Source organism: Grampus griseus, assembly GCF_964374135.1.
Source record: "Grampus griseus genome assembly, chromosome: 7".
NCBI classification, from domain to species: Eukaryota; Metazoa; Chordata; class Mammalia; order Artiodactyla; family Delphinidae; genus Grampus; species Grampus griseus.
In genome coordinates this window covers 109,588,359-109,603,086 of record NC_139001.1, presented here as the reverse complement: position 1 = coordinate 109,603,086, position 14,728 = coordinate 109,588,359, and the positions used below count along the sequence as shown (strand labels likewise).

Below are 14,728 nucleotides of genomic sequence, written 5' to 3'. Positions count from 1 at the left end.
AACACCTTCAGAGTTCACACAAAATACAAGATAAAAAAGGCTTAAGTGAAGACCCTGGTTGGCTTGGTTATGCCACGACTTCAAAAGGAAAGTATAGGACTAAAAACTCTCACAAGTAACTCTGGATGTGGCAAACATTAATGGATTAATGAGTGGGTTCTTTCAAGCTTTGAAACTGTAAGCAGACCAATGTCAAGAAGACTTTCCTTCTGATTCACTGTTGATAACATCAGTAATGCAAATGTATCATAAGTGGGAGTTTAAAATATTTTCAGTGAGTTGTATATTTTTACATATCAGTGAGATATGTATAGTAGAAATGGAAAAAAAAAGTTTCAAAAAACAAGCCTGAAGAATTGCTGCAGCCTCAAGAATAAAGAAAGCTAAGCAGCATTCTTGACCGTTGTGCCACCCACGTGTGGGAGGAGGTTGACATCTTTATAGAAACATCATCCACTGCAGTCACTTGTTTCTACTTTCAGAATCTTAACAAAAGTTATTGGATAAACACGCTTCTGCAAAGACTTTGCCTTATTGTCCTGACCATACATTGAATTTTCGCAGTTGGTCCTTTCTTAGGCAAAGGGTTCAGAAGTTCAGGGGAGTTCTTAGATGAGAAACTTGATGGTCTTTTACAGGGAGGAAAAAATGGATTCCTCCTTTGCAAGCATATTCTTTGGCTTTAAACAGTTAGAAGGTCCCCATGTTAGTTTTCTTCAAAAAGTGCAACATTCATGGGATAGCTTGCCTGGAAGAAGGTGTGAACGTTTTCCACAGACCTTTTACATAAATCAGAAACATCATATGTAGGGATGTGTAGCAACCAGTCTTTAGTATATGTGCTGCCGAAGCGAGCACGTAACCAGTCTTTAAACAGCCTGTCTGAAACTTTTATGAAGTTTGGAGCAGAAGCTGATGCTAATTTTTTGAGCAGTATTCCTATGTGATTTAAAAGACTTTACAGGAATATTGCAAAGATAGAATTTGTTTCGTTTCTCCACTTAAATCCGCTCCATGTTTTCTGTTGGTACCATAGGAAATACTATACTGGAGAGTGTGGGTAACATTAGTACTAATAATACACTCATAAAGTTCTCTGAATATTGCTGATTGAAAACTAAGAAGCAGCTACTCTGTTGAATTCTTCTTTTGATGAGATACATTTGTTAGCTGACAACATTCTCTTTAAGGGCTTCTTCACTGTGGATACTTCCCTCTCCTGTTTATAACGCAGCACAGTGTTTTTATTTTTCCCTGTCTGAGAAGCACAGATAATCTGTTAAATGCTGACTTCTTTCCCCTGCTGTGTGTCTTCATGTAACAGTTTCTCACCCACGGATAATAAATTTGCTACATGCTCTGATGACGGCACTGTTAGAATCTGGGACTTTCTTCGTTGCCATGAGGAAAGAATTCTCCGAGGTACGTGTACTAACAGTACTGATTGGAATATTTAAATAGGGAAGGCATTTGTGGTTTAAATCATCACAATACCACAATACCAGCTTACATCTTCATTCAGTTGTTTTACATACACACCCTCTCAGTCAGGCTCTTTAAAGAAAACTGAACTCTCTGGTTCACAGTCATTTTTGTAGATTTTTACTACTAATATTATCTTTGAATTCTTTGAGCTATAAATTAAATACACATGTTCCCCTTCTTCTCCCCTCTCCTCCCAATTACTTACTTATCTGTATGCATCCGTTAGGGCTATATTCCTTTTCCTGCTTTGTACCCAGGATAGCTTTCACCACCATACTGACACGATAATTTTATTTATATAACTCACATTCTCCTGGCAGGCCTTTTACAATATGCATTAACCAAGGTCTCACTAGCTACACTTCTCAGTATTGGTATTTCTGAAAAGAGGTGGTTTTTCAGTATACCACATTTGTGCTACATGGCCCACTTGTTACTAAGCTTTGGAGGGATTTTTATTTACTTTTATTGATTTCATAATTATAAACTAACATCTATAAATTACTCTATCCTAGAAAAGAAATCCGTATTTTCACTTGGATTAACTTAGTTTTAGACTTCCTAAGGTGGGGCTGTTGAAATACTCACAGTACATCAACACCATTTATGTGAATTCAGTGCTGTTAAAGTAAGTTAAGGAAATTAACTGTGTGTTTTATATATTCAATACAAACATTGAAACAAAAAACATTTACGCTTTTAACTAAATCTCATTAGTTTATTATTAATTGGGAAGGTAGTTTTCTCAGGTGCTTAATTTGAACCTATGCTGATTTAACAAGGCGTACATTCTGTTGCATACTCTTCATTCCAATATGCCATAAAAGTAACATCTTCCTCTGACACATAAATGCAGGGTGGGAGAATGGGTGCCACAGACATTGGGTGTCAAGCAATTACTATTCAGAGATTGCCCTTTTTGTTCAAGAGTTGGCAGAGTTAGTTACCTTGGTTGACTTACAAGTTTTTTATACCTTTTTCAGAGCTTTATTTACAGCATATAGTGTCGATGCTTTCTAGACAAGAAGCTAAGTATTCTTGATATTTAACCCATATTTCAAGCCAGTGTTATTTTTTTTAATCACAATTTTTAAACATTCCTGGCTTTGCACATTTTGTGTGGGTTTTACCCACAGTAACGTATTGTGATAGCTCGCATAAGGATATAGCACCTTCATCTGTCATAGTGAAGGGGTGTCCTGACAATGAGGTCATAATATTGTACAGCTTCAGAACTAGGTGGAGCCTTTGAAATCATCTAATCTGAGTTATTGTATGGATGAGCATCATGACCCAGAAGGCTTAAGTGACATGTTCAAGGTAAAAGAAGTTCAGAGCCAGGACTAGCATCCTGTCACTTGACAACTGGCCTGATGCTACACTAATGTTGCATCTTTCCTCACTATTAGTAGAAGTCTTAGCTGCTAAACAGTGATAAGGGAAACAACTTTTTCTAGCCTTTGAAAATCCTAAGAAATATAGAAGAAACCAAATAATTTTATTTATTGAAAGTAATTCTAAAGGATCAAAACCATTAATTTTACAGTGACCTAGGACTATAATAACTGTAAAGTCTGATACAAAACCACTCTGCATCTTGGATTAAATAAAGAAGAAGAAGAAAAGCTACTATAAGATAGCATTTTCGATCCCAAATTCCAATGAAGTGTTATTCAGTTTTGGTAATGAAACTGTTTCTAAATAGTGCTTAGGAACTTTTCTTCTGAAATGTAGTGTACATGAGTTATTAGTCAGCAGTTAAATATTTTCAGATTTGAGTCCAGGTGGATTTGGATAATGTGGATGCTGGGTCATTACCTGTTCTTCTCGTAGCTTAAAAATACACCAATATCATGTCTATACTGAGAGTTGAATTTTATTTTTTATGTGGATGTTCTTTTTAAGTTTTCACTATGAAAATTTCAAACATGCACAAGAGTATAATGAACTTGCATGTACTTTTAGGATTTGTATTCTAGCTTATTCATGTTTTTTACTTCCTTTAAACAGTATTCTACTTGCTTTATGGTCATGATTTTTTTCTTTGTACCTCAATGAGTATATGAGAAGTATAAATATATAAGCCAAGTTAATTATACCACCCAAGTAGTAGTTCTGATAGTGGATCTGGTGTAGTAGACGGGTTTTTCCAATTATCCATTTTCTATCATTCTTCATTTTTCTAAATTTTCTGAACTTTAGAGATGATTATAAAATAGTGAAACCAATGTTGTTATAATTTTTCTGTTCTTCACTTGGTGATCAGGGGATGATGGAACTCCACTTTTCTCAAGGGGTGATGTGAAATTCTTCAAATAAAATTTGAAGTGAACTTAATTTAGTTCTGTTCGTAGAGAGAAAGGTGGATCACAGAGTTAAGCAAATAGGGTGGCCTCTAAAATGTCAGTTGCCCTATAGAAAGGGGGTGATGTTCATGTAGCCTACATAGGCTGTGTGACGCCAGGCAGGTAGGTATATTCCTAAGGCATATTAGTGTTGTGCATCAGACCATCACTTGGGATTAAGTTAAGAAAATCCAAGAACATTTTGATTGAAGAGGATGTTTGTGATCACGTAGTCCAACTCTTTAATACTTTTCTACATCATTCCCCAAAACCAGTTTTCTACTCACAAAACATTTTTAGTGATACAGTATTCACTACCGCACATGAATCTCTTTTTCAATTTTAGGTAGCTCTGATTTTCAGAAAGTTCTTTCTTTATATCAGAAACCCACTTTCTTATAACTTGTCCTGCCTTCTGGAACACAAAAAATCAAGTCTGTACTCTTCTACATAGCAGCCCTTTAAGTATTTGAAGACAGCTCTCATGTCTTCTTAATGCAGTCTTTCAGCTATAAGCTTACAGGATCCCTGTGAGTGCAGAATTTACAGTTGCTTTTTAGTGTCATTACTGAGATTATTCTTATGCTTCTTGGAAAAAGAAGAAGTTGCACAAGAGAAAATAATCAGTATTTTTAACAAAAAATGAGCATCGATCTATTGCCAGATTTGCTACTTTGAAGTTGTAATGTTTGGTCCATAGATGGGAAGAGGAAACACTTGTGAAATTGAATACACTGCAACATTGAGAAATACCATGTATATGTCCACCCGTTTCCAAAGCATATGCATATCAGCATAATTTATACACATTTATCCTTTTCTATTATGAATTGCAGCACTCAAATTATGGACTGTGATTAAAATAACATTTAAGCACCAGGAATACATGAGTCTAAATGAGCCTCTAGGTGTTTACGCACTTGACTCTAAGAGAAATAGAGGCATTAAAATCCATTTATTTAATTAGCATATATTATATGCATGCTATCATAGGTAGAAGAAATTTAAAAGAAAATAAGGTATGATGACCTCCTACCCTCTTGCTTCTTAAAGTTTAGTAGGAAAGGTAAGATACTGTCACAAACAATATTGTTGGATATTAGGGGAGAAGAGTCATGAGAGTATTAGAAGTGTAGTTTAAAAAAAAAAATGTAGTTTTATCAGTGTAAAGTTAGAAGCAAATCACTTGTGACTAAAATGAAAATGTGAAAGATTGAAAATGTAGAATCAGTAAGAATACGGAGTAAATTTTAATGAGAAGCATAATTATATATTATATGATATATAACATGTATATTATATATAACTTAAAAAGAATCCAGTTTACCAGCTTTAGCATGCTTTAATTTTGTTTTACCTTCTTGATTTTAACAGCAGTAGCTGACACATTACACTTACTATGTATCAGGCATATTTTAAGTACTTCATTTAATCTTACCAGTAACCAGTACTTCATCTTACCAGTAACCCTATGAGATAAATACTGTTTATTCCACATTTTACAAATCAGTAACCAAGGTACAAGAAAGTTAAGTAAACCTCCCCGAGGTAATATAACTTGTAAGAGGGGAGGCTCAGATTTTTTTTTTTTTTTTTGAGGCTCAGATTTGAACCCGTGTTATTTCACTCCAGAGTTCATGCTCTTATTCATTATGTTAAACTGCCTCTTTTATGTTTTAAAAATATCATCAGCATGGATGTAATAATGTCTTCCTGAGCTGTGATGACAGAATTGTCGAGATTTTTTGGGGGAAAGGAGAGAAGTGTGGGTAGAGAGAATTTAGGTACTCAAGTTTATTTTACCATTCTTCTTTAAAGCTGTCCATATAGGCTATAGGTTTTCAATGTATATTTAACAACCAAAAAAATTAAACCACAACGAATAGTTCAAACTGCAGATGAGTTATAAGCTAGGTTATATAAATAGAACATGGACATAAGGAGTTGTACTGAGACTTACTCAGGAGGTAAGATCTGTTTTCAGTTTTAAAATATAGCACTCATGGAGAGGAAATGAACCTGAGTACACACAGCTTATCGAAAAGAATACTATTAGTATTTTTACTAAATCTCTGCTTATCCGTGCCTGATTGTATTTGGCTGTGGTTCTTAATGAGATAAACTCCTCTGCAAAGATCTTTTGGTTCAAAAAGTGTGTTTTTGAACTGTGTAAAGACATGTTTACAAAGTCTGAGTGTTCAAAAAAATCTCTGGTTTTTTTTTTTTTCTTTTTGTTTTTTTGGCCGTGCTCTGCGGCATGTGGGATCTTAGTTCCCCTACCAGGGATCGAATCCATGCCCCCTGCAGTGGAAGTGCGGGCCACTGGACCACCAGGGAAGTCCCCTCTGATGCTTTTCATTGGAAATAATTTTACTTATTTAAAGTAAAATTGGCAAACCATGAAGTTTATGATGAATGGACCTAATGTATTTGTACAGAACATTCCACAAAATCCTTTCTGTTCTCTCCAAGACGAAAAACACCCAGCTTCCTTTAAAATAAATAGCCTATAGCAGAATAACTCCTTCCACTAACATAGCATGTTCTAATATTAAAAGTACTTCAGGCACATCTTATATAATCATCCAAACAATCATGTGGGCCCATATATATATTGATTGACACCTGTTTTCTCTTATCTGTGATCCCTTATTTTGAGGAAGCGTTTATATAAGGCTCTTTTTCCTCTGCTCTGCTGAACAGACTGGATCATGGTAGGTTCTCCTATGTATTGATAAATAACTATCTGGGTATATCATGAGAGGGAAGAAGACTTAATATTTACTTCTAAAGCAAATTATTTGAAGAAATTAGTGTAGTAGTGTCCTGAAATAGTCATTTTATATAGTCCATCCACAGTTTTACAGGAATTGTTTTAGATTTTTATGCCGGGTTTTGTCCTTTCTAACTCTACACTTAAGATATTGCACAAATGTGGCAAAAACTTGTTGAAAATAGATCTTAGCTTTCTTGGGATGCCAGTGCTACACACTGTTACTGTCTTATCCACTGTTATAATTAAGAGTCAAGTTATTTCCAGACATTCTTTTGTGTATAAAGATTCCAGTTTTTTGACAGCAACAAATCACTGTGACTCGTAATCTAGGCAGTCAGTTTTCATCTTTGCATTTAGTAAATATTCTGTAATTGCTTCAGTTTATTTTGAGTGAGGCTTAAATTTCTATTTGCTGAGGAATTAGTTACCCTCTTATAGAGCTTCTCAGCTAATCAAGTTTTTGATAGTTTTTAAAGTTAAATTTCAGAGCTTTGGAAAGAGCTGATAAAAGTAGATAAATATATAATACCCTTCTGGCTTCTTCATTTCTACTGGGTAGATCCTTAATAAAAGTATATGATTAAAATATGGTATCACCACAAATAAGTTATTTGCCAGTGAGGGACATTAAGTACCAAAACAAATATTGTTTTTTTATAGTCATTTTTTCCCTTTACTCACTTTTTTATTATATATTTGAAAACCATCTTAAAATTTGATTTAAATCATATCTCAGGAATTTCTAAGAAGCACCTGCCATGCTGTGATCTCTTTAGTTATAAAGAGACTAGAAGAATTTCTATTTAAAGGAAGAAATGGTAGTTTCTTGGTCATTTATCCTTTTTTACAGATTGTCATAAAATAGTCTTAATTTGTCCAGAACACACTATTATGTCTCAAAATCAATCTGCTGAGGCCTCTTGATGTTTTTTTCCGCTGAATATAATTTAATATAGTTCTCTTTGAGAGAAGTTTACCTTCTTAGCATGATTTTAGAATATCGTGTTACTTGCATTAGCCCAGTGAACTGTACCTGCTTTAACTTGATGTTTTTAAGTATTGCACTGGTTCTAGGGAACCCCAAGGAAGGCCCAGCCACCACAAGGTGCCTTTGAGCAGGGGTAGGTGGAGCTTCTCCATAGCCCAGTGTGCTGCTTTATTAGAGCCCTCCCCCGACTAGTGTATGCCCCTTTGTCTATAGTTCTGAGTGGGCAAAAGTGCAGACATCATGTAGAGATCCAGTTTAGGGTATGTGGCTTTAAAAGTGGCCAAGTTGTTGCTGTTTTCAGGCTATGTATGTATTTTTTTCTCCTTTTTAAATTATCTGTTCAAGAGTTAAACCTTGAGCATTTTCTGCACCTGGCATCTCCCTTTGACAGCTTGTGGGAATCCCTACTCAGTTTCCAGGTTTGTTTTGTCAAAGGTGGAAACCATAAGTATTCTACCACATTAAAACAATTAGGAAATACTGAGGGAAATCAACATGAGTGCAGAACCAAAGTACAAAGGTGAGTCCAAGAAACTTCATACCTGGGAGCTCAATATTTTATCTGCAGTGGAAACTTTTTATATATTATTAAACAAAAGTAATTTTTGATACTAGGAGTCATCAAAGGTTAGAGTAGCTGGTCTTGGTCCTGTAAAGCCTATTAATTGCTTTTTCTAATAAATAGTTTTAACTCTTCTGAAATGAACTTCATTGATAATAACTGCTACACATTAAACTTTTTTAAAAAGGCACCAGTGCACATGCATACAGGCTCTGAGAAGAAAAGTTTACAAAATGCTCATTAAGGGACATTACTGCTTCCATTGAAAACCGGTGGTTTGGAATAGGTCATGCTAAAACAACCCTGTTTTTCTAGAATTACCGGAGGGGGTCAAGGAAATTGTAGTCAAACCGTAGTCAATCTTTTGAATTCATCTGTGAGTCATGGTAGAGGATCATGGCTTTATAGCTGCATGGTTGGTCATTTCCAAAAAAGTTTCATTGGATGTTTGTTATCTGTGAGGCAAGTGTGCAGAGAGTGCTGCAAGATCCTTTACTTGGCCTCTGTCATGTTTAACATTTTTTATTAAAGATGGCTTGCTTTGCAAATTTACAGGTAATTCAAAATTACAAGCAGAAATTCTCATCTAGAGAGAACCTCTTGAATCTCATCAGGATTCAAGAAGATAGTGTGATGTTAAACTTAATAGAAAAGTATTATGTTAAATTTTAAATAGAGATGAGTGTAAAGTTCTGTATTTAGGTTTTCAACCTCAATTCTGGAGTTTATTAGACTGGTTTATGAGAGTTCATATGAAAACGATCATGGGTGTTAGATGATAAGTGTGAATTCTTGAGGTGTCATGCCTTCCCCTATTTGTAAAAGTGATGTTCAGAATGATGGGGCTTAATTATTGACGGGAGATGATTAGAATGGAGAAGGATCTGGAAATCATGAGGAAGAGTAAAGGGAAGTTTAGTATTCAACTTCGATAAGAGATGGAAGAAAAGTTTTGTCATTTTCAAATATTTAAAGGCTTTTGTATGGAAGTAGGATTGGATTTATTGTATATATGTCTAGAATAAAGGGGATGGGGAGAAAATAGGACATCATATTTGGATTTAATTATGGAATTTTTTTGTTGAAAAGAGAATGGGCTATTATTCTGTGAGCTGTTAGGCTTTCCTTTGCTGAAGTTGTGCCACGTTTAGCTTTGCCAACTGTTACGGAGGTTATAGAACGCACTCCTTTTTCAGAAGGATGGTTCTATTTGATAATAATTAATTAACGTGGATTAGGTTGTCTGTTAACTGTAGTTTCATGTTTTAAGGCAGACCCAAAAGCCTGAAAGTCAAGCATGTGGATACATTCATTACAAAGGGTTAAGTGGATGGGATATTATCCCATGAGGAGATACTGCCACCTTCTGTTCTAAAAATATTTTTGGTGAGACATAAGATCATTTAATTAATCCTACTGCTTGAAGTAATAAATGGAGCCTCAAAGCCACCTCATCTTATAAAAAATATTTTAAAATATTTATACTTTTAGATCATATTATGCATATACAGTAAAGTACACAAATCTTAAGTGTACAGTATGATGTATTTTTACATATTTACACACTCATCTAACCACCTCTTAGATCAAGATACAGAGTGTTTTCAGCACTCTAAAGATTCCTTCCTGCCTCTTTTCCACCTAAGCCTTCTATTAGGTAGTTTAGACTTTCCAAGATATTTTCATTAAATTATTTTTCCTTTTTTTCTACTGTTCTTTATTTTGTCATTTTGTGGTTTCTATCATCTCACTTTCCCTTAGTGGAGCTTTCTTAATTTCCTTTCCTTGATTTGCTTCTGTACTCTTTTGAAAATAATGTTTTACTATTTTTTCTGATTAGCTTCTTTTACTAGTTTCCTGTTACATAACAGAAGTTAGTGTATAAAGAGATAGTATTGTGTATTACTACAATCACAATCTGAATGTGATTCACAGTTTTAGCTGTTAGCAGCCATGTAAATCACATTACTGTGGTTGTGTCCTCATGTGTATAATGGGGATTAATAATAGTACCAACCTACTAAGTTGCAAGAAATAAATGGGTTAATTCATAAGAAGCACTTAACTAGTGCCATAAAGAGTGTTCAGTGGATGCCAGCAATTATGTCATTTCCAAAGGTAATTTCGGAGCCTGTTTCCCTGTCTCTGCCTATTTAAGGATTAAAATGGTTATTTCAGAAGTGTATTCTACTTTTCTCATTTAAATATTTTTCATCCATTGTCATTAGTTTTTACAGTAGTACAAGTTTTTATTTACAGGTAGTCCATAAATATGAACACTTGTTTAAACAGAGTTGTCATGATTTTCCAATGTTTTCAGGTGTAAAAAATTCAGCGCTTAGAATTGGGCAAAGAGTAAAGGGAAGTTTAGATCTTAAGATCTCATATGGAAACATTTAAAGATTCTATTTTAATTGTTAGATGAATTGAATATTTAATGATTACCTACTGGTCAAGATGCTGTGCTTGATTCTTTTGCTGATATATTTACAAGGCATGATCTTGTCTCTTAAGCAGCATTTTCAGCATTTCCCTAGTTCTTTCATTTCTTCAGATGTTTTGTAAATTGGCCTAGTACTATGGTGAAATAGTGCTGAATAACTGAAATCCAGCAGTCTTCACAGCTTATCACACTGCAGCAGATTGTGGTAATTGGTGTCTAGTCTGATTCCTTGGGACAGCATTTATTTTTCTCTGAGGAAAGAACAGGTATTTTTTTCCTATTGACTGAATTTGATCACAGTTTTAAACTTCAGACTCCATTTAGCAATATAGTAAAGTTGGGTGAGCTAGTGATAGCTCTGGTAAAATGTCATTTCTGTTTGTCATCTTTGATGAGGAATGTGATAAGCAGTAAGTTAGAAGTTTTGGGGAAAGTGTATTCCACATATTTTTTGTCACAATAGACAGGACTTAAATATAGAAATCTAGTATCAACTGTTTCAGCCTCCTGATCATCCTCTGTCCCCATCCCATCCAGCTTGCCAGCTGACAGCCGACTGGCTGGGCGTGTAGCCTATTCTATCCCAGAAGTCTTTGGTGGAGTTTGTTACAGGGTGGGATCTAGATCCTTACATAGGATGTAGCAGACATGGGCCCGACTGATAAAGTGATTCTAAGAGCAAACAGGATGATATTACAGGAGGTATTAGAAGTTAAAGAGCATTCATTGTAAGTTTGATGATTTCTGAACATAAATCCTGCTTCTTTCTTGAGGTCATATAGTACACCACCCGCTTCTAATGTTCTTTCTGTAGGCCCTCAATGTTTTGAAATACTTCAGAAGTTTGGTGTTTTTAATATTTTACATATTTTTTGTAATGGTCAAATCAGATCATTTAATTTAGTTTTCAGAGATTTATGGAAACTTCCATTTACATCTTTTTCAAGTGGCTTAGTCTAATTTTTTAGGACATTTTTAGTTTTACAGATTTAATGTTTTAATGTGCCATGCAAATGTAAATCACCAAGGGTCTTCTGGGTAAAAATAAAATCTTTATTAAAACAAAGATTCAAGAGTACACTAGACATTTTGTTTGGTTTATTAAATTCTAGCAGAAAAATCATTAAATGTTACTATAAAATACTTTAACTTTTTGAATTAAGTGTTTTAAATGTAGTTTTTTCCTTTTTATTTTGTACCTTTTTTTTTTAGGGGTATAATTGCTTTTGTACCTTTTTTTTTTTAAAAAAAAAGGAAAATCTGCTATCCTTCCACCATGAGGAAATAAGATGCTGACACAGCTCTGTTTTGGGAATTGGATATTTAGAGATTGAAGCCCGTGAGATGATAGGTGCTTGAAAGACTCAGTTTGCTAGAGGAGAGTTTCAGTCCTGGAGGAGGCTCACCAAGGACCGTGATAATTGTAAAGGACAAGGCTTGGCACTGTTATTAAGGTCTAGACTGTAAAGAGAGAGTAGTCAATATTGTGGTGTTTCCTTCATCATTATTTTACAATCACATTTGAAATAAATGTGCTAAAATCCAGCAGGCAATAAATTTGCATTTCTTGAAAAAATAAATTTAGAAGAGATTTACGGAGGAGGTTACTGTAAAATGTAACTTATGAATATTTAGCCCGTTGTTCCCTAAAATCTTTTATTACCTCATTTACCACAAACTTCCTTTTCCTACTGTAAGTTACACAGACATTACATGGTATAATATATATTGTCTTTGAACAAACTTTTTTTTTTTTTTGAACAAACTTTTAAACATTTTTTATTGCTATATTGAAGTCATGGTTTTCAACTGCATGATGGCATCAGAAGATGAGTTTAAATCATTGCTCCTTCTACTTGTTGAATAACCAGGTTTTCATGATCCATAAAAAGTAAATGGTAATGCCTGTATAACAAGGGAAATCAGATTGTAATATATGCAGCACTTTGTGTGCTACATGTTAGAGGGCAGTGGTGGTAAAAATGTTTTCTCTCACGCAAAATGCCCACACAATGTAAGTTCCTAGGAAATGATGTGCCTTTGAAGACAATGACTTTCATGTTTGGGATCTCAGACTCCAAACTTACATCTTCTGTGGCCAGGAAGGACACAGTAGACGCTAGGGGAACAGCATACATTTACCCATGTCCCCAACCTTAGACATGAAAATCTTCCGGTTATATCTGGAAGGTAAGTAATGGGTGATTTTTTTTTTTCATAGTTTTTTTCTTTCTTTCTTTCTTTTTTTTTTTTTTTGTGGTACGCGGGCCTCTCACTGTTGTGGCCTCTCCTGTTGCGGAGCACAGGCTCCGGATGCGCAGGCCCAGCGGCCATGGCTCACGGGCCCAGCCGCTCCGCGGCATGTGAGACCTTCCCGACCCGGGGCATGAACCCGTGTCCCCTGCATCAGCAGGCGGACTCTCAACCACTGCGCCACCAGGGAAGCCCTCTTTCTTTCTTTTAAAGTGGATTTTATAGTTGATAAGTTAAAAGGTGTTTTCTATTTTTTCTTTGGGCCAGAGAGGGGCTTTTTAAAAATTATTATCCTCAAGTTCTTTAAGACTTCTAGATTTTAACTTTTGTGTTAAACATATAGTTATGAATAGATTAGCTTTAAAAAATTTTTTTTGACAAAATGCTGATTTTAGTGTCTAGTAGATTTGTTTGTGTTATAGAAACTTGTTTGTTTTAAGTTGGCATTCTTGGTTTTTTTAACCTCTGGATGTGATTAATTCTTACAAAAGTAACATTCAGCTGTAAATTGGGAGATTTTTTTGCACATCTAAAAAAATCTTTCAGTGGAAAAGTACATATGAAAATCTTCATTTTCTTCTCATACTAACCTATTATCTAGATTTTCCAGTAGTTATGGTGAGCACTTTTTTTTTTCAGAGTTATTTCCTTCCACCTTTTCCTTACATACCTTTGGTTTTATTGTTGCTGAGTATTTTCCTGGAACCCTTTTTTAAAAATACTTCTGAATCTGCGTGTAGCCCAGATACTTGAGCATATGCCTCCAGTTGAATAGACTCTTGATGAACTCGTTCTCTTGGTCATCTTGGCTAGATAGGCTTCTCCTATGCCTTCTCAGTATGATTGGCAATAATGCTTTTTATTTTATCTGAACTCTTCAACACACACTAGCATGGCTTTGACATTGAAAGCAAAAGGGAAGAAATCTTATGCCAAAATCATCCAAAGCTGCCCTCCCTGTGAATTATGAGATGTGTATTAATAAGGCATGTTTTAGAGTCATTTTGTAACCCCAGAACACTTAGTCTGTTTTATTCTACTATTAGTATTGACAAGTGTGCCTGTAGTCAGAGATCACCAGGAGCATACCTGTAGTTGAACAAATTGGGTTTATTACTCGTCGTAAGCAAAGAACACAGACCATAGGGAACCACGGGGTATCTCAGTAAGAGGATGTTATAAAGATTATATTATAGGATTTGGACTTTGGGTAATTGAGGTAAGGGTTCAAAGAAGTGAGGTCTATCACTCTTTTAGCATAAGAGAGATGTTTGGTATTTTGTAGGTTTTGCAGGACCTTGTTTTTGTTTCACGTCATCGTGATCTCAGAATGACTTAATTTGATACAGATGTTCAGTGAGATTGTCCAACAGGAGAACAACATGGTTTAGCTGTAAATGTCGGATCAGTTTTTAATAACATGGAGGCTTAGCTGTGAGCCTCAGATTAGTTCTCAGAGATCAGCAACTGCTTCACCCCCCCCCCGCCCCCCCCGCCCCGCAATAGCATTTAAGTCCAACTGGCTTCTCACTATGTAGGGACCAACTGGGGGAGGTCAGGGTTTAATAGCAGTGACCTGTTGGGTCTGTCACTTGAACAAGCTGCGGTGATACTGACAGGTATATTTTTACAAAGGCAGTTGGGAATCATGCTAGTTTTCAGCTGGCTAGAAGTAATTAGTTTTCCCCCACTATCCTAAAGTAGGACTCAGCTTGCCAACGGATGCACAAAATAAATCGAGACAAAGTGCAGGTGCTCGCAGACTACCATGGCTTGCTGCTGAGATGCTGAGTGTAGTTCCTAGCGAAGGAGCTTGGTGGCGCCACTCTTGCTGCTCAGGGTGTCCACTGCCTCTATCTCGGTTTTGCTGCAAAAC

General features: G+C 35.4%; 1 protein-coding gene across 7 annotated transcripts in view; it reads left to right on the top strand.

Annotated features, from left to right (window-relative positions):
* Positions 1 to 14,728, top strand: part of WDR33 (WD repeat domain 33) — a 103,324-nt gene that overhangs the window by 47,525 nt on the left and 41,071 nt on the right. For all 7 annotated transcript variants that reach the window (XM_082658620.1, XM_082658619.1, XM_082658618.1 and 4 more), the window contains exon 7: positions 1,325 to 1,422. In XM_082658620.1, the coding sequence (XP_082514746.1) occupies positions 1,325 to 1,422 (98 nt within the window). The remainder of the gene's footprint in view (positions 1 to 1,324; positions 1,423 to 14,728) is intronic.